The 20536-nt window shown below is 43.3% G+C and overlaps 1 protein-coding gene across 3 annotated transcripts; it reads right to left on the bottom strand.

The window, feature by feature from the left end:
* Positions 1-617: 617 nt before the first annotated feature.
* ano10a (anoctamin 10a) lies at positions 618-20385 on the bottom strand. 3 transcript variants are annotated; one of them, XM_041044035.1, is made up of 16 exons: positions 20330-20385; positions 19162-19232; positions 18118-18273; positions 17822-18019; positions 17473-17607; positions 15974-16093; positions 15404-15588; positions 14899-15283; positions 14371-14426; positions 14193-14267; positions 13690-13878; positions 13380-13571; positions 12181-12309; positions 5177-5293; positions 3711-3727; positions 618-931 (listed from the first exon to the last, which is right to left on the bottom strand). In XM_041044035.1, exons 3-16 carry the CDS (start codon positions 18254-18256, stop codon positions 862-864), a joined length of 2007 nt encoding a protein of 668 aa, XP_040899969.1. In that variant the 5' UTR covers positions 18257-18273; positions 19162-19232; positions 20330-20385; the 3' UTR covers positions 618-861. The 3 variants fall into 3 exon arrangements, with proteins under 3 accessions (XP_040899969.1, XP_040899968.1, XP_040899970.1); XM_041044034.1 differs by lacking the exon at positions 20330-20385 and having other exon boundaries at positions 19162-19435; XM_041044036.1 differs by lacking the exons at positions 3711-3727; positions 20330-20385 and having other exon boundaries at positions 19162-19435.
* Positions 20386-20536: the final 151 nt, after the last annotated feature.

Below are 20536 nucleotides of genomic sequence, written 5' to 3'. Positions count from 1 at the left end.
GAACAAGCCGAGATTTTTTTTAACCAGCTGATATAAGTTAGAGGATTAAAACCCTGGTCACATCACATGCTGAGTCAAGACAGCTGAAGAAAAAAAAAAAAAATCAACAGCATGTTATAATGATCTCCTTCATGTGGAAACAAAGAAAAGTCAGGGGAAAAAAAAAAAGATTTGAATTGAAGATTCAAACCTTTTTGGCCATTCTTTGTTTCCATACTTTAGAGCACTGAAAGCTGTAATATGAAAGAATCAGCATCAGTTATTATAACATCAGGTTATTGCGTTGGAGGCTTTGCTGAGTATTATCCACCATCATCCTGTACAGTTCCAGCTCAGTCATTATAACTGTAAACTTTAACATTTCATTCATAATTCCAAACCTCAGTTCTGATTGAACCCAACAACCCACAGTGACTGAACACAGACACACAGACACACACACACACACACAACAGAAAACTACTTCCATCAACTGACAACCACCGCCAGTATTTGTATTGTATATAAAGTCATAATACAGCATTCCTGTGCTTTGATCTGCTGGCCTTTTCCCATCATTACTGCCCGCTAAAATAAAACCTCATTACAGTACATTTCATTCAGACACCGGTATAATACATCTGGAACAGCTGTGCACATACAACATCATCTGCCTTCCAACTCCTGGAGTAGTAAACTGCTTTTTTTTTTCCCCATAAACCTCAGTGATGCTGTGAAGATACTGAAGATAAACAACGAACCAAAGCTTGAAAAAATCAGCCACACAAACACAAAAATACACACAGGTGAATGGTTGTCAGCACGCCAGTGTAAACAGCAGCCTGTTGTGTTAAAGCTGAGTGAAGCAGGGTGGAGGTTCCATCAGTGTCTGCAGGCTCTCCTCTCCTCCTCACTGCACCATCTTACTGAGCTCCGAGGCTTCAAGCATTTTCTGAAACACAGGTGACAAACAGCAACGCACCCATGTTAACTCCTCTACACGAACCTGCAGTGTGTGTGTGTGTGTGTGTGTGTGTGTGTGTGTCCACTGTGGACAGTCTTCTTTGGGACTGATTTCAGACATGAACCTGAGAGGTTCTGGTGAGACACTGCAGGTGAAACACACTGTGAAAAACCTAAACAGTGTTACCGGCTTCACACGTTGCCCAGAGACAGAGTGTTTATTTTCCTCCGTGTCCCAGAGTGACACTCAGTCCTGAGCAGTGAGGGACGCAGACGTTTAAAAACAGTGTTAAGCGTGAGCAGGACAGCAGCTCACAGCAGACTCTGGGCTGGACTGCAGAGGCCTGGACTGTCTCCTGCAGATGGAGTCTGTCAGGGACCCGAGGACTGGTTCTCTGGATCAGACACAGACGTACAGGAGCGGCAGGCAGGTACTGTTTGTACCGCTGTGCTGACAGCACAGATATATCAGAGAGGATTATGGGTCGTCAGTAAAAAGAGGGACAGCAGAGCAAAAAACACACACTGGAACACACACCTGTGGACACACACCGGTGTGCTGGACTCTGGGCCGTGACCAGATCAGTGGTGTTTTTTTTTTTTTTAAATGCACACAGCTTGTTGTGTGTTGATGTTACATAACACACTGTCCCCCGCTCACCCTGCTGACCTCACAGGCCTGTCTCTGACTCTCTGCTCTACTCGTCCTGCTAATTGTCCTGATATGTCAGAGTAGATCAGAGAGAGAGGAAGCAGAGATTTCAACTATTGCTCACACACACGCATGCACGCACACAGATTAACCTTTACATGAACATGTTCATCCCTCACATCAGAGTCTAATTTTTATAATGTGAACACAGACACACAAACTCCTACAGCCTCTGTAGGTCTGGTCTTATTTCACCCTCTCAGGTGTGTCAGCCCTGTGACAGGTGAGAGTTCAGGATGTACCCCGCCCCCTGACCAGGGTCAGCTGGGATTGACTCCAGTCCTCCATGACCCTCAGAAGGATAAGCTGTAGGGATAATGGATGGATGGATAGATGGATGGATGGACGATCATGAAGCTGTATGAGCAGAGGGGACACTGTCCTCCTCTGTGTGCGTTTATGTGTGAAACCTATCACTCTGCTGATCTGTAACGTATGAACTGTGCAGCATGAACAGTATGAGTGTGTGTCTTCCGCGAGTGGAAGCCTGCTCTGCTGAGTCTTCGTCCCTGTAGGACAGCTGAGCCTGTCTGCCAGAGGACAGAATGGTGGACTGTCCCTTTAACACGGCTTCAGCACAGCCTCTCACTGATGGACAGAGCTCCCTGTGGAGCTGCTGCAGCTGACCATCGTTTTCATTATCGCTTCATTCATGATGAATTGATTTATCAAATTATTTGCCATTTACATCTCTCCATCCACTCACTGCACCAGCTCCGTACTGAAGGCAGCTCTCTCACTGTGTCTGGCTGTGTCTGGACCCGCAGAGCTGCTGGAGTCACAGTCAGCGTGTAAGAAACTCACACACACAGCTGAGATCCCCCGGTCACAGCTTCCTGTACCACAAAATAAACCGCTCTGGAACGATGTCTACCATATCCGTTCCCTCTCAGCAGCATCTACTGGCTTCCTGTCTAATGAAGTCAGGGCTTCAGGTATAACAGGATCCTGCTGTGCTGTGATTGATCTGCTCAGGTGGCGGGGGGCAGAGGACGGCGACTTGTAAGCTGGTGAAGTGCAGCCAAGAAAGTCACTGCTCCGTCTGATCAAGTGTCTCTCCTGTGGGAATGTGAGATCCCCCCCTCACCACTCTATCCTACATACGCTGAGCCACTGACTGCATCCGCATGTTGAGCACATTTTACTTAGCTGGACTTAGGACGACTTGTGTGGAAAGGACAGCAAATGCTCCTGTCTGCGTTTCAGATGTAATTAAGAGATGATCCTGGCTCAGAGCGTCGTTAAATCCTTCGACACTCCCGTAGTTTCAGGTCCAAAAGGTTGGAGGAGGAAGTGACAGGCAAGCTAATAAACCTGTCTTATAATAAACCTGGATAGACGCAGTGTGTCTGTGGAAACATCTAGAGGATAGATGTCGGCAAGACGTTGATCAGATTAGTTCACAGGGCGTCTCGGCCTCAGCTGGTTCAGCCTCAGGTCAGAGCACATACTTGAACTATACTGATGTTTTTAAATCTCCTGATTATGTCCTGCATTATGTGTGCACCCGTGCTTTTAATGGCCAAACTATTATGGACGCCACAAAAGTTAATTAGCTAATAAAAAAAAAAAAACGGCCAAAATAAGTTGGCTGTCCTTTCACATTCTCCTGACCAGACCGTGTCTGTCTCCTTCAGTCAAAGTGCTCCTATTGCTGCTCTAACTGCTTTCATTTAGCTCTGACGTCCGTGTCTGGATGCTTTTCTGTCCGCCTGCCTGTTTTCTTGAGGCTGAGGTCAAACAGACTGTCGTCCACTGCAGAAAGACGCACGCCACATTTTAAGCATCAGGAGATGAAGGGTTAGTCCCAAAGTAACCACAGCTGGCTTCATGTGATGGAGGATTATTTATTCTGACTGTTAAATAACCAATATGTATACTAAACATATACTATATATGTATATAATACAATAAATGACCACAATCCAGTGTTAGGTCACAGGGTCCAGCATGTTAGATCACAGATTCACAACCAAAACCTTCTGAGTTAGAATATTAGAGCCAAGGTTACAAACCAGTGTCGAACACAAACTTACACACAAACTGAGCTACTCACCCTCCATGGAGCTGTCTCTGCAGAACCAAGACACCACAGAACAACACCAATCAAAGCGAGCTTCACAAGAAGCAAGACAAATAGACTAATCCCTGACTGCCGCCTGTGAAGGACTGTAAGAAACACAGTGAGTTGCTTCTATCCTCCCAAAGACAATAATGAAGGAAAGGATGTGACCTTCAGTGATTCAGACTAACGTCTGCGTGTAATTGACTTGGTGAGGCCACATTAAGCTTTACTGTGGAGCCATTTCAATACTATTAACACAGGACGCACTGTTTGTCTTCAGCTAAGTGGTCTGGTGGACAGGCGGGCATCAAGAGCCCATTCTTAATGCTAAATGTGAAGCTCTGGACCAGCATGCTGTGTAGTGGACACACGCATGAGATGTCCACTGTGTCTGCACTGTGTGGGACTCCTCCTGGAGTCTCCAAAAGTATAACAGGAGGCAGATCCTTCAGCTGTCAGGCTCCTCTACTGTGGAACCATCTACCAGTTTTGGGTTCGAGAGGAAGACCCGCTCTCTGCATTTAAGATTAGACTTAGAACTTGTCTCAGGTGAACCCTGGACCACCTTTTAGTTATGGTGCTGGAGGCCGAGGCTGCTGGGAGAAGCCCCCCCTGACCCACTGAGCACTTCTTCCCTCTCCATCCATGCATTTATATCACACTACTGCAGGTCATTCACTTTGTGTCCTCTGTCTCTGTCCTAATTCTGCAGGCCTGCAGCTACCTACTGCTCAACACTCAGCAACCTCTTTCATTACTATTTCATTATTACTGAAAACTGCAAGTCACTTCTGTCTGAGAACATGGACACATGGGCCTTTGTGCCGTCATCAGCTACCTCTGTCTCAAGGGCCCGCCACCCAAGAAGGTCCTTGTCCTGATCTGACCTTCTTCGGGCCCTCAGACTACGACCTCCTTCCCCAACATGAAGGAGGAGCTCATCAGTTCATACTGATGAGCTTTTTCATGCTCTGTATCAACACCATCAGCAGCGCAGTTCACACCCTCTCTGAGCTGTGATGCTGGTCGCTGCCTTGCTAAACGGACACTCCAGCTGTCCGTCAGAGGCTGAACGCTGTCAGCTCTGTGCTGCTGTGTGCTACACGAGTTCATGAAGCACACGGGGAAAGTTTTTCCATTTAGTGCAGGGAAAGCTGGTCATTGTTAATGATGTCTCATCATGTCTGAGCCTCATCATCTTTATTTTTTTTGGGGGAGTTTCAATGAAAAATGAAGGTTTCAACTAAAACTAAAAGTGTAAACTAACTTGTCTCTGTGTTTCTAGCTGACACTGTTCAACAGTTTGCAGTAAACAGGGTTCTCAGCAGTTCTGAGGACTGCTTCCACTAACACAAAGTGAAAAGCTACCGAATATGCTAATTACAAACCTGAAAGTAAACCGAACAACATCTGTATTTGTCAGCAGAGCAGCTAATGCTTTAAGCACGCAGGTCTACCTTTTTCTTGAGGGCCTCCAGTGATTCGAACTCCAGGCGGGCCAGTTTGATCTGGATGTGTTTGGGGACATCTGGGATGAGGAAGGTCAGAATGAACTTGAAGGCCAGCAGTCCATGCTGAAATCACAAAATCAGACACACATCACAGGGATTAAAATGCTATAGCCTCATTTTCATTCAACTTTTATTTGCATCCTTTTTTCATAAAACGTAGAGGAAGAACATTCTTTGACAGAGACATAAATATATCTTGGTTATGTTTTAAATGGAACAGTGTCTTTAAATGGACAGCATGCTGAAAAATCAGAGAGGACAGAAGAAGACAGACAGAAATAACTATATTAATGTCCTCAAAGCTTTTGACAGTTTGGATCAACAGAACAGTCGATGTTGGTTCTGTACTTAACAGGAAAACTGAATTGACTTTGATGGTGACTGCAGTGGTCTGTTTGCAGTGAGATTTCTGCAGGAACAGAAAGGTCAGAGGTCAGACCCAATGTGAAATGGTTAGGATGCGTCTGAATTCACACCTTGATGCAAGACATGACCAGGACAAGTACTTCAGCAAGGAATGAAGGGTGTAACTATTCATTTTGCTATCGCCAACAACATTATAAGCTACTCTCGGTGTGAGAGTAGATAAGTGGGCAGAAATGGTTTCTCTCTTTCTCTCTCTTTTTTTTTTTTTTTTTTCCTGGACGTTACATATGAGTTACGTGCAGGGAACATTCGATGGGGGATTCTGGGAAATGTGTGGAACAAATGTTGGTGCCTCAGTTTGGTTCCAAGAAGAGCTGTTAAAAAAGAAATGGTAATTTTTGAGCCCTGGTAATGAACTGCATTCTGCTGCTGTGCTTTTTCACTTTATACCAAGGCTTTGTGGAAGCACAAGAACATTTCTGGATTTTAAAAAAAAAAAAAAAGGCACAGAGTAAGACACTTTGTCATTCCAGTCAGCACAGCGGCTCCACTAATTAAAGAAGAAGCTAAGAAAACCCTGATCTTAGTGACTTGTCATATTGATTGAAAATGCACAATAAACACTCTAGCTCTTAGCTGATTGCTAATGCTATTCGAAGGCTAATTTATATTTCTGGGTGTTCAGCAGCACAAGGTTAGGCTGCCTGTGAAAGGATGCCCAGTGAAGACTGGAGGGAGAATGGTGACTTGTGAAATGTTGTTTTACTTTTCAAGGTCTGACCATAAATTCTGTTGTGTCCGACCCGGTGCCTGTGATCAAACTTTCAGATGCTAAGTTTGAAAGGTACTTTCACTGTCATTGCTACGCAGAGTACATTAACCTTTATGATTGATCATGTCTCCTGTGCTTTCACAGTGGCTGAGACAAAAGACAAAGCTTCTAACGGGGGGCAAACGTGAGTCCTAATTCCAAATGTTAGCCATTTCGGTGATGAGAATAATAATCCCTACACCAGACCAGCCAGCGTCCTAACCTGAGGACTCTAATCCTGAGACATGAGAGCAGACAGGTCTTTGAAAGCAAGCAAGCTACAGTGCTGACAAGACTGGCACAAATCAAGGCGACCATAGTGCAACTGCTATTTCCACTTACTCAGTATTCAACACTTAATGCTGTTACCATGGCACCCCTCCACTGTTAATTGGAAAATTAGCATTTCAATCCAAGTGATGAGGAACAACCATTTCTGCCATTTCATGTGTGATCTGACATGAACAGTTTAACTCATGACTTAACTGAGGAGGAGGAGGAGTTATCATTACAGTCTTCACGGACTGGATTAAATGCATTTTCAAATTCATTTACAATTCATACTGCAAGTATTTGGACAGTTAGACGTCTTTTGTTCTTCAAGCTCTGTGCTTCAGGACATTCAATGTGAAATAAAACAATGGATACCGCATTAAAGTGCCAGGTCTTGAGTCTTGAGTTAGAGCGTCAGTATAGAAAAGACTGTGTGTGAGATGTAAACCCAAATTGCAAGGCTTCAAAAGTAAGGTGACACTTGGCTATGAAATGTTTCTTAGCCTAGCCACATGTTCACAAAGAGTTCACATTTGGCACAGAGTTGATGGAGAATTGAGACCTGCCCGCTTAGATTGTCCATCAATATGAGGAGTATGATGACGTGTTGACCATACAAGTGAGGAGGACAATAATGAGACTCAAGAAAAAAAAAAGCAGAGATCTGTCGGACAGATATTGGACAGATATCTTGAAAGGATATATAGAAAGGTAGTCGTAAGGTAGCAGGTAGAAACTAGAAAACCGCCAATGACCTGTTCGTCCACGAGTCTTGTGGGTGACCAGAAAATCATTTGTATGGTTGCTATGCAATTCATAGCAATTCAAAAACACAGGATGTAGGTGAACATGTTGCCTTGTCAACAGTCAAGAGAAGACTTCCTGACCATAACCTCAGAGGATTCGTCATGAAATGAAAACTGCCTTGGTAAGTCTCAAAACAGGAAGACTGGGTTGTAGTTTGCAGAAAGATACAAAAATAAAAACGGCAGAGTCCTAAAACAAAGTTCAATGGGCTAAAGATGAAACAAGAATCAACCTCTGTCAAAATGATGGAAAGACAGAAACCGGAACAGCTCGTTGGATGACGTATATGTCATAAGTTGCGTAGTACAAAGAGTTCCAAGCCCGCTCAGTACATGCAAATCCCATGTACACAAGTAAGATGCTAAGCTAGTGAGACCAGGTTTCATGCTTTTGCAGTCGACAGTGGGTGACACCTAATCTGATTATCTAAAAAAACAGTGTAATGACATTACTGTGTGGTGGGCTGCTGAAAATAACCTTGGAGAAACAGACTATTTGACAGACACACAAGAAAAGTGGGACATATGGACACCTTCATTAGTGTGTGGAGCCACAGTAATGACAAGCTGTTTGTCTTTGTGGAAATGATATTGTAGGACATTATTCTGGACTCGGTCCAAGCAGAACAATAACTTAATCTTTGACACTGATGCTAGGGAGTAAATTAAGCCTTGCTGTTCATTATATTATATAATAAAAATGTCAAACCCGTCTCTCTGCTGTGCCATTAGGCCGTGTACGGGTGCTCTGTGAGCAGACTCAGTCCCTATTCTGTTGGCTCGGCTGCTCTGAAACGAGTAGCTTATAACAGACAGACCCGTGACTCTGAAGGAAAGTCTCTGTCTGTTTCTGTAGCAGGCTGGCCGGTTGCCTGGTTACTGCTCACTGATGTGTGTAAGCCCCATACAATTACCCAGGTATCATAGCACTGCTGCTGGAAAGTGACGAGGCCGCCTGCTCCCAGCCTAACCCCACAACCAAGATAAGAAAGGGCTGAGTGACTTGATTTGAACCCTTAGCGGTTTGAATCTTCTTTCAGTCTTTAAAGAATGGAGATGAAAATAACGGCAAATACGATGACTGGTGACCTAACGGGAGAAATTTGAAACGGTTAGATGAAAAACACAGGTGTGAGTGAAGCCCAGCAGGTTTTATTTCCACTGGAGGTGACCATACTTCAAAATGCGCACAACCCACGAGCCTGTTAACGGCTTTAGATAATGCTTTTCCAATATTTTGGAGGTTGTGTCAATAAGCAACATCTGTGTGTATTCATGTGTAGCTCCTCTTAGTACACTTAACATTATAACACCCTGGCTCTCCCTGTTCTTGTTGTCCCATCTCTTTAATAGCCTGATTGCTTTTTTTTTTTCTAGGAAATGTACTGAATGGTAACAGGGAGGGAACGTGCTCAGATGTACAATCAGCCCGTGACTCATGTTCATCATACACATGCGTGTGCACTGCTTTCCTCTCTTCTCTCAATCCATTTTCCACTCCTTCTCTCTCTCTCTCTGCTCCCTGACCGTTTTGCCATCTCCTCTCTTTCTGTCGGTTTCCGCCATCGTTTCATTTGCTGACTCTTCTTCTGTCCTATCCCTACCTTTATCTGAGCCTTTATCTCAGGCAGGTGGTATGCACTACATGTTCATCGCGTACAGGACGCCACGGCACGATGGATCGCTGACACACACTACTACATGACAAGGGAGAGAGTGATATTCGAACACATGCTGGGAGCTGGCCTTGTTTATGTCTGAGTTCGGCAGAGCACCGCCTCGCCTCCTCTACTTTATTCAGTTGGAGGGGGCAGAGGCATAGTATAAGTCAAATAGAGAGCATCGCCCCCCCCCGGGCCAGTGTGCAGTCTATTGCTATAAAAAGTCATGTTGACTTCTCTTCAGCCCAGTGGATTTTGAAAGAAGCAGGGATGGCATGGGCCCTGTTAGCACAAGTGTGTGACGCTCCTGCCATCTCCTTGTCTAAGGTTTTAATCAAAAGGATTATACTAAACTAAACTAAAGCTCTGCCAGCAACTCCTCGAGTGTGGACATTAAATCCAGAATAAATACATAAATGATAGATGGAGCAATCAACATCCTAAAGATTGTGTTGCTCTTACAACATAAGCAGCTGAAATGTAAAGTTTGCCCTGAGGACGGGACTTAAGGACATGGTGTCATTAAAGCGATAAAATAAAAGAAGATTTTCCAAAGTGTATGTCAGATGTTTGGATAGCATCAGAAACACCCTCTCCCTTTTCCAACCTCGGACGGGAGGTATCTGCGTCGACTGTTTTCTGTAACTTCCTGAAACCGACGATACAACATTCACACACCCACCGTCACTGGCCATCTGTGCAGAGGTGAGAAAACAGCCATACTTCTCTCTTTAGCTCTCTTTTTTTTTTCATCTGTTACACAACTATTTGCATCACTTCTTCTGTGAAGAACTGTGCGCAACACTACGAATATCTTTGTGGACAGACTGTGTGAAACTGTGTGGTTATTGTTGTTCTGAGCAGCCGCACTCAGAGGAGTGCAAAGCCCTGATAGAGAGAGAGAGAGAGAGAGAAATCATGATATTGTTTGAAAGTGTGGATAACTGCACACATTTTCACACTGAAGTGCCACAAACAGCGAATGAGAGAAGCACTACGCCTGGCTCCTCTCTCACAGACCAACAGCTGGCCAATCACGGCACCAAGCGGATGTGAACGTCACCGTCGGTTTCAGAAAGTGACGTCAGATAGGGGACGCCTGTGTCCGAGTTTCATTTAGCTACCTTGGAAAAAAAAAACACAGTCACCTTGCCACTAAAATTGCAGCTGCACAACATATGTTCGGTCTATTTTGTCTGTATTTTTGAGTTGGAGCACTGAGAATCTATCATAGCTGAAAAAGATTGTGGCTCTGTGGATGGAAATGACAGTCAGTTGGTTGCCTTTGAAATTTGGTAGAAACATTTGCATGTGTATAAACCTACAACACCTGGAGCTGTCACCTGTGGTGGGTCCTTGTGTGCAGTCAGCTAAGCTGCAGGTCGATGTTTCTTACAGTGGAGCCTGTTGACTTTTCTTAGTAAGGCCTCCAGGGAGTCTGCAGCAAAATGAGGGTCAGCTTAATTCTCCTGGTTGTTCCTAATTAGCAATATACTTAAGAAATCGGTTTCACTCCTCTAACGATTCATCTCTGTGACTTACAGTGTAAACTGTCGATACGACCACAGTAATCATCACAAAAGTCGGGGGGCAGTTCTGGGACAAGGTACACATCAGAGTCAGCGCTCTAAACCAGCAGAGAGGCCTGTGAGGCAGAGCGAGGCTAAAACAGCTCAATCCATCTCTCCGCGAAACTCCCGCCAAAAGAAGGTTTAATTAAACCCGGGGTGTTATCCTGACAGCTGCTGAGGAAGAAAAAAAAAAAATCACACACGCTGAGCAACTTTTATCATTCACCTCAATGTGTGTGCAGACCACACATTCAATCAAAACATGCAGACAATCGATGTGACCCAGTTTCCGCCTCAGCGTCAGCAGAGACCTGCCGTACAGTGAGGTACAGTAGACAGAAAATATATCATCCCTCTGGAGCTCGTTAAAGCAGCCCAAACATACAAATACTGTCTCTATGAATATCCTAAAGAAACCTCTCCACACTGCAACGTCCACACCATTCACTACAGCCTCACTATTTCTCTGTTAGTGCTGTTATTTCCAGCTTTTTCTCCAGAGACATGAGCTATATATATGTGTGTGTGTGTGTGTGTGAGTGTGTGTGAGCGTGTTAGGCAGTGTCGTCATGCTGTCTGAATAGAACACAGAGAAAAGGGGAGCAGGCTGATGCCAAAATTAGTAGAGGTGGACTCTAAGAAGAATCTGAATCACACACACACACACATGCTTAAACAATGATAGGCTAACAGGAAAGCATAGTGCAAAAAACATTTATGAAGATACACTTATGCACACAAAATCTCTCTCTCTCTCTCTCTCTCTCTCATTCACAGATCTGTGTGGACTGAATTTGGACTCTGGCTCCATCTAGTGAGCAAACATCTTCAACAACCCCTCAACTGGAGCATTGTGCTTGACAATATACACAGGCACAGAACACGGTGCCTCCCCATGTTTCAATTCAAGTCTCTCATCCTTTCATACATCCACACGGGTGTTTTCAATTATTTTGTCCAATCAGACGGCTCTCAAGGCACAGTCAGATGAGGTTTCTCTCCCCACTGATTTTAGCAAAATGTATCTGACTCTTCGACAACTTTTTCTTGTCACTGGCTAAGCTGGCTAGATTCTGATAGCTGCCAAGCAGCACTCTGCAGGGTTTGGTAGGCAGTGTACTCAGTGGGTTCAGTGGGTAATAATTAACAAAAAATGAGAAGTAGATAAAGAATTTATTGACTGAATCTGATTAAATTAAATTAACAAAAAAAAAGCCCAGCTATAAACTCACACTGACTTGTGCCCTGTTTCTTAGCGGCTGGTTGTGTTTTTGTTGTTCTGCTATGGGACAAGCCTTGTTTTAGAGAAAGTCATACTAAAACAATTAGAATACCACGGATGCACTGTAAAATACAGCACTGATGTCGTGTCACCACAACACAAAAGTTTTACTGTTCTATATGGATCACTACTATATGCGTGCATGTGCGAGGGTGAGTGTCTTTGTGTATATAGGATTACCTCAATAGCCACCGTCCACAGTATGAGCTGTGTCTCTGACTCGGGGAAGTAAGCCTTGACTTGTGGAGACATGCCGATCAGTGCAAAGTTGGTCACAACAGCGATCACACTCATGGCTTCAAAGGCGAGCTGGACACAGAAACACAGAGACAGCCACTGTCAGTGATTTCTTTCCACAAACTGGAAGCATTTTTTCCAGCTGTGTAGAGTAAGTGGCACCTTGTTCTTAATCAGCTGGAATGGTTCAGATTAGGAAAGCATGTTAAAAGTGAGACTAACAATGTGTTGTCCCTGGATATGTGGATATGTGTGTCATTTATTGTCCTCAGTCTGTACAATAATAGTTCAACCTTTGGTTTGAGCATCAGCTCCTGTGTTTAGCTTGTTATTCTCCTAAAAATAACATCAACTGCCTCCTTTGTAAAAAAAAAAAAAGAAACTCCACATGGATATGGATGAATCCATAAAAGCTGCTGAAGCAATCTGAGTTGTATTGGGTTCCAAAATCGTCAGACCACATTGAAAATGTCTAATATCCGAGGAAGTCTGAGGATTCAGAACCATTTCAAAGCACAAGAAGTTATGACGTGAAATGAAGAAGACATAGTTAAAATTCTGCTCTATTTCAGTCAGTGAAATATCAAATCTAAGCACATTTGGGGAACTGACCAACTTAACTCCTTTGTACAAACGCTCAAATTGTATCCCTTCCACTGAAAGCATGTGTTCAGATAACACGATTAAACCTGATCAAATGTGGATTTAATCTACTCATCAGAGTCTTGTTCAGGTAACTCAACTTGCAGACGGTCAAACCGGAATTCTAAGCTGAGAGGAGTTTTCTCAGCTTCGAATCATGGCGAGAATAAAGGGGTTTCTGAGGGGGACAGTGCATGGAAGTCCAAAAAGTCACCACCCGATCAGAGGATCAACACATCAAGCTCAGTTCCCTGAGAGATAGAAACGCAACTTCATCACAGATACAGAATTTACTAAATAAAGAGCACAAGACTCCAATCAGCTAAAGTAGTGTCAAAGAAGGCTGTGTTGTAGTGGTCTCAGAGGACGAGGAGCAGCCTCTAAGCCACTTCTCAGGAGGGGAAACGATGACAAACACTTGGGGTGTGCTGAGAAATACCAGCATTTGACAGTGGACGACTGGAAGAAAGTGTCCTGTTCGCTGAGATTCAAGGTCTCACCTGCCAGACTCCTATGTTCGTTGCTGGGTCGGAGAAGGGTCGTTTGAACACGCGACACATCTTGAAGGCATCCGAGTAAACCTCAGTGATGTTGTTCAGCACCACCAGGACAGCCGCCAGAGGGTAGACGCACGAGAACAGACTGACGTAACCAAAGAGAAGGAACAGCTCAAGGTAGTCATCAAATGTACCCTGAGAGAGGGAGAGAAGGCCAGCCAGACATATGGATCTACACACACAGAAATGTAGAAGAGAATCATGGAAATCAGGAAACTGAATTAGAGAAAAAAAAACAAAACAGTGCACCTACCAAGTATGTGCTCATGTCGGCCTCCAGACGGACCTGCTCAGCCAGAGGAAGCTCTTTGTCCTCCAGAGTTCTTCTCTTCTGGACTTTGCGGATCATCTTCTTGTTGCGTCTCCTCTGGAGCCAGTAGGGCAGGAAGGCCTCCATGAATTGATTTAAGATCTGACTGGTGATGAGCAGGGTGGCCAGACTCTGGACACAAAACAAGAGCAAAGGGGAAAATGAGAGGACACAATGAATGGAAAAGGGAGAAAGCAAAAGGGAAATGGGAACAAGGGTCCAAGGAGAAAAGGTGGTATGGTGTGAAGAGGGAAGTAATAAAGGAATCGAGTAAGGAAGAAAGGAATAAAAGAATAAGGATAGGAGGAAGGAAACAGAAGTGAGAAGAAAACAAAACAAGGAAACAAAGGATATGAATAAAACAAGAAACACTGAAAATTAGTAGAAGAAGGAAAGGAAGAAATTTAGGAAAGGAAAAAGGAAGGATGAACGGAAGGTAGTCCTACCTGTCTGAGCAGCGCCATGTCGTGCATGACGAAGGCGATGTAGAACAGCGAGGCAAAACAGTTGAAGAAGTTGAACTGAAAAGAAGAGAGTGGAGTCGGCCGTGATTAAGTGGAGCGTTGACTCTGATCACTGAGGGATGAAATTGGCAATAAACATAAATAAGTCATTTATACTCACCACTAATACTTTGAGGACCAAGTGATTCTGATACGACGACTCCAGCCTGTGATTCTCTAAACAAACAGAGTACCACAAATGAACGGCAGAGATTATTAAGTATTAAGAGTAAAAGTGATTTAGTATTTTCCTGGGACTTGCAGATGAAAACCCAGGATGGTCAAAGAAATGTACACAGCAGACTTCCCATAATGCAACATGCTATTTTCCAAGATAAGCCAAGTGGTGGAGCGCTACATCAACACTGAATCAAACAGGGACAAACTATGCCACTGTATTGCTCTTTCTGGGTTGAGTCAATCAATCAATCGATCACGTAGCACTTGTGGGCCGTGCCCCCAATCAGTGATTTCACAGCAGGTGCTTTGCTTTTTTTCGAGGCTGATGGAAAACAGCTGGTGTAGCATCATTCTGTACCAGATCAGACAATGGCTTGTACAAACTGGGTTTGATTAACATTTCTTCTGCGCTCTGTTAGCTTTGTTGCGCTTGAACAGATTAGAAAGAACAGATTAGAAACGAACTCACCCCACTCTGTGAGGAACTCAGCAGCGTATCTGTAGATGAGGTTCATAACTTCTATGACCACAGCATAGATAATGCTGGGGATGAACAACAGTATTCCTGTCCAGAATGTGGGCTCCTCATCGTGGACTGCCAGCGCCCATCCCTCCATCTGAAAGTAGATCATCATGACGTAGCAGGACAGGTAGAGGCAGAGCAGGACAAAGGGTAGGGACACAAGGTAGATGCGCAGCTGCCTCTTGGAATTGGGGTAGAGAGGTTCCTCACGGCCCGTCACAGGGTTGAACCCGAGGACACCGTGGAAACCAGGCCGAGGTTCCTCGAAGGCTTTCTTCCTGCTCAGTGTGCCCCAGCGGTAGGCTAACGTGGCGCTGAACCGCTTCCATAACTAGTGGAGGAAAAGTTCAGCTAATCACCGAGCTTATACTAAACTGTGAAAGCTACAGGATATGCTCATGTTATTTGTCTGGTTGCATTATAGTCAAGTCGTAAAAATCACTCTCCGTACCTCCAGAATAACAGTACACCAGATCAAGTTAAAAACAGCAAAGACCACATATTTGTCGTAGTCCTCCCAGTCAAACAAATAGTAAGGTATCCCAACGAGAGCCATAGGCACCAGGGCAAAGGTAAAGTATTCCAGGAAGCCAAAGTAGAAAGCCTGGCCCTCACCAAAGTAGTGTCTGATATCATCTGTAAACAGAGAGAGCGAAGAAGAGAGAAGTGAGCTGGAGCACTAACAGGATTACTCCGAGCACTTCAGTCAAAAACATGACAAAGAGGAAAAAATAATTATAAACTGACGAGATATAAAAAAAAAAAAATAGAGGAATAAAAACATCCATCAAGGCGAAAAGCAGCCCTGAGCTGGAAGGCAAACGGAGCATGGTGATAACCATTTAAGGCTTTTCAAGGATGTGGAAGGAGTAACAATGTAAGGTGTGACAACAATCTTTGCACACATTTTCCTCTGTACATCAAAACAATTCATTCTGGACAATGAGGATTTTGTGTGCTTTCCACACAAGGTTTTCACAGACAGTGGCAATGACAGATAAGTGGTACTTCTTCCACTTACCCAGCGGCTGAAGGGACAACTTCACCTTTTGGTACCAAGAAAAAGACAGTCTCTTCAGTTCCTCCTTTTCATGCAGAGGAAACATTTGGATCAGGATGCCTTTGGACTGCAATCTGCGAACTAAGACGCCAAGAAAATAGAAAATGTTACTACATTTTTCTACCATCAGTTTAACTCAGAGCCAGTATTACATCATACTTATTTAACAGTCTAAATCATGATTAGCTAAAATGTAGTAAATGAAATATTTTGATAAGGACTTATTTGTTGAGAATTTTATGGTGTCAGTCGAATTATAAGGTGTTTCACTGATTTTTCAGCACCATGAAAACAGCTTTGCTGCATTTTTAACCCTCGTCTTTGTTTTTCTCACTTTCCCAACTAAACAAATGTGCAGATTTACTTAATTGAGAAAATTAAGCTTTAAGGGCAGGCCACAATTGTGCACAATGCGCCGTCTATAGCAATAATTCCTATTGTCTAATAGTAATTGTCTAATATAAGTACATGAAAGCGGTATCATTTCATCTGCCATTTCTTGAGTGCATCATTTTCGAAAATGATTACATTCTGCTTTAACGCGATTTGTCAAACGCAGGCACTGAATTGAGGCACCCTATCTCCCCTGGAAGTTCATTGCTTCCTTATCTCACGTTGAGAATATTCCACCGCATTTGCATATTTATTGTTTCCATACTGCAGCCACAGAGAGAGCGAGAGAGACAAAGACAGAGAGGGAGGCACAGAGGCAGTGGTGGGGGGGAGACGAAGAAGAGGTGAAGGCAGAGCTGTGCGGCCTTCTTTAATCACAACTTAAAACCATTCCTACAACTATAAACCTCCACATTATGCTGGGTGAAATATGTACATGTGCCACAATAGCTGCTGAAATATTCAAATCCTGTCACAAGCTGAAACTGCAGAAAAAATTCATTTGCTACGGAAACAAAGAAAAAAAAAAAAAGCACTGATTATGTTAACTTAACCTCACCTAAGTACAATTCTGTATTCAGTGGTTATTGTTCATTAATTATTTTCCATTTGTACAATAGAACATATAATAATAGATTTTATATACATATGTTTGTACATATAACTAAAACCCCAAAAATTTTAATTCATAAAAATATTTTTTAAATTAAAAAATAAATAAGTAAATAAATAAGCAAACACTCACATTTGAGAAATTACTTTATAAATGACTTAACTTTCTGTCACTCAACTAACTGATTTGCTGGTTGTATGTAGGGGTGGGTGTTAACGATGAAATGCCCCATCACCGTAGAGTAGATGTAGTTTTATGCTAAGATATCTACATATAATGCCATATAGTAAATTTTCTGGAAAATAAATTAAGAAATTGTCTATGGATAAAATAACCACATGGAAATGCCTGCTTGTGCTGAGTCCAGTGAGTTAAATACCTAATAACTGATTGTAAAAAAAAAAAAAAAAATTGAATTTCAAACTGACAGAGTGAGAGATGGACAGACACTCACTGACAGATTTCCCGGGGTAGAGCTTGACCTGGGTGTATCCTGGTACATGAGTTTCATCTTTGGCTCTTAACGTGTCCAGCTCATGTTTAATGATGTACTGACACTCAGCCATGCTGAGGAAGTTGTCTCCATCCCCTGTCCACACAAAGCACACCAAAAACACATCAAAAATGGAACTATGTGGAGCTATGTGAGGGATTTGTCTTTGAGTCACATGCATGTGGTTGCTTTTTTGCTATTACACCGTCACTGCGCAGCTTTAACTAAAGTTTCAGACTTTATTCTAAGGCTAAATAATACTAAATAAACCAAACAACAGCCTTCATGCAGACCTCCTCCTGGACTTTACCTTCAAAGTCTTTGAAGTTGTGTTTGTTGGCACAGGTGAAGCCCCTCATGGACCCATCACTGAACTCTTTGAAGAGGCCCACATCCTCAGCACCAGAGAGGAGCCTCTGCCGGGAGGCCCCGACCAAGAATATGTTGGGGTTTTCCTTCTCCTGAACCCCGATTCCAGGGCCTAGCTGTGCCACAAGCAGCTCAGCACCTGGGGGGGGAAAGGGAGGAATAATGAAACTGAATGTAATGGTAAACAATGGAAACAAATATCAGAAGAGAGAAGGAGAAATACTGTAAGTGCAAGACCTCCATTCTGTTGCTGGTCTCTTATCCTGCTCAGTAGCCATCCAATGGCTTCCTCCTTAGTGTCTGAGGCCAGCTCTATCACCACCAGAGGAGTGAAACTGGATCCACCGCTGTCTATGGACGCCATCTGCAGCACCATCCTCCCTCTCAGAGCACCTGCACGAGAAATGAGAGAGGAATGACCAAAGAAAATGTCCTGTGATGCTACAACAGACATTTTATATGTATCAATATAAATACAAATATTTATATCATAAAACTGATTACATTGTAATTGAATAAACATGTACAACATTTATTAAACATTGAAAACAAATCAGAGGAAGGTTCCCAACATCTTGTGTTGAAAAGGGGAGCAAAGGGAGGAACTACCTAGTATTAGTGTGGTGTTCCCAATAAAGTGATCACTTCATGTAAATTATTATAGTATAGTCAGTATAAAACTTACATAAATAAAATCCAACAGTTCCCAACTTTAAAACTCTTAAAAACAACAACAACTAAAAACTTTGAGGGGGACTATTGTGTGCTAAAAAAAATCTAAATGTGTTTCCATAACAAAAATGTATGTGAGGTAAAAAGCTCGGATAATGTGAATAAAAAAGATACTGTTGTTCAGAAAAGAGAAAAATAACCTGTGCCACATGTGTCAAGTCAAAGTAAATACTGTGGAAAGCTCAGAGACAGGTTTACACAAGGTGTGTCACTGAGTACTCCACCCAATTATGTACAGTGGGTACCATGGGGATCCATGGTGTACCATGGATGGATATTACTACCAATACATCCATATATCCATACAGTGTAAGGGCCGTGGCGCGGGACAGATGACAGTTTATGGACAGGAACAGCTGACAGACTCCCACTCAGAGGAGGGCGGTGCTGGCTGCGTAAGATCGACGCGGGTTAGTGAGACGCATTAGCGGAAAACTAGTCCTGGAGAGAGCAGGACTAACTTTCTATGTCAAACCCACACGGTTAACATCGTACTGACGACCTGACCTGTCTGTGTGTGTGTGTGTGTATCCGGTACTCGGTACTCACCCGGAACTTTGGGCTGTGTGGGAAAACGGCTTTGTTCCAGCCTCGGGGTGAGGAGCTGAGGGCCAGCTGATCTGTGAACAGTCAGATTACTGAATCAACGACATGTGTAGTGTAGTTTGGTGTCTGAAGGCTCGTGCACCCAGTGGACTTCAGTTATGTTCCACGTCACGAAGAAGCGCAGCGGTCACACCCCTCCAACTGTACTGCTCCCGTGCACCCGCAGCCGTGAACCAATCACTGCCGCCTCGTGCGAGATATGGTTTTATCAACGCGTCTGAGATTGTAAAAAATAAAATCTTTGTTTCTGTCTATGCTAAGAAACATAGAGATAAACAGATATAAACAAACTGGGTTATGGGTCATCTCACATTTTACCAATACCACTGATTTAAAAAATAAAAATAAAAACATGTTTTTTTTTTTGTTTTTTCCAATTATTAGCGTATTTTGACAACAGCGGCAGGTCCACTTGAGGCACCCATGGACCATAATACTATCACCCCTGCTGAAATCCACCGTGTGTTTCTATTATCTTTAATATCATCTAAGTAGTTGACATGTTGGCAAAAGCACGGAGTTCTTGAGAACATTAAACAGCACTGCATTTTATTACAGTGAGTCAGTTCCAGTGTTGTGTATACTGGGCCACTGTCAGGGCTCACTGTGACATTTGATGGAACTAAGCCATTGTTAATGAAAGTCAAGTCAAAATGTGGGCCATGAAAAATGTTTCTTACACTCGTGGCTCTGTGGCAATAGCTCTAAATATTTTTTGGACCGCTCCTTGATCAGCTTTGCAGAGCTTTACCAAAGTAAATGCTCATGAAATGTTATTCTTTTTTTGTCATGCACTGTACTGTCCTGCTCCTACTGCCATCTGTATATTGCAGTTGCTTTTTCTTTCTTCTTTAATCATTAGGTTTCCGAGCCTATTTTTGACTTCTAAGTTGAATGATGAATGCTGAATGTACAATAACGCAAACCAAACACTTTACACAGTGTTGCTAACATTTTTAATGATCTGCAGGATGACTCAACGCAAGACTACGGTTCTATACAAACTAACTATTTAGTGTGTGTCAAAAGCTGTCAGGGCAAACGAGATAACCTTATGTTACCTTATATACTATTTACAATTCAAACTTATAAATGTCATTTAGCTACTTACCAAAGCCCTCTCCTCTGCCAGGCAGCAATGTTTAGGTGTTTGACAGAAAAGCTGCTTCCGCACGTCGCTGTGGCTGGGTGCGCTTGTTTTTATTTTTGTCACGAGAGAAGAAAAGAAACGCTGGCATGGGCGGGAACACAAAGGTCTTGGAAGTGTCTGCGGTGCACAGTCGCCGCTCGGTGGAGTTATCCCAAACTTTAAATCAAA

This window comes from Toxotes jaculatrix, chromosome 8 (genome assembly GCF_017976425.1).
Source record: "Toxotes jaculatrix isolate fToxJac2 chromosome 8, fToxJac2.pri, whole genome shotgun sequence".
In the NCBI taxonomy this organism is placed as follows: Eukaryota; Metazoa; Chordata; class Actinopteri; family Toxotidae; genus Toxotes; species Toxotes jaculatrix.
This window is presented reverse-complemented; position numbering and strand designations above follow the sequence as displayed.

Bases quoted from the DNA above. Each gene is read 5' to 3' on its own strand.
- ano10a (XM_041044035.1), bottom strand. From the start codon at position 18,256: ATGGTGCTGCAGATGGCGTCCATAGACAGCGGTGGATCCAGTTTCACT. The intron at 12,310-13,379 runs GTGAGACCTTGA...TTCTGTGTCCAG, and splicing joins CGAACATAGGAGTCTGGCAG to CTCGCCTTTGAAGCCATGAG. The intron at 5,294-12,180 runs GTAATCCTATAT...TTGTGATTTCAG, and splicing joins TGTGGACGGTGGCTATTGAG to CATGGACTGCTGGCCTTCAA.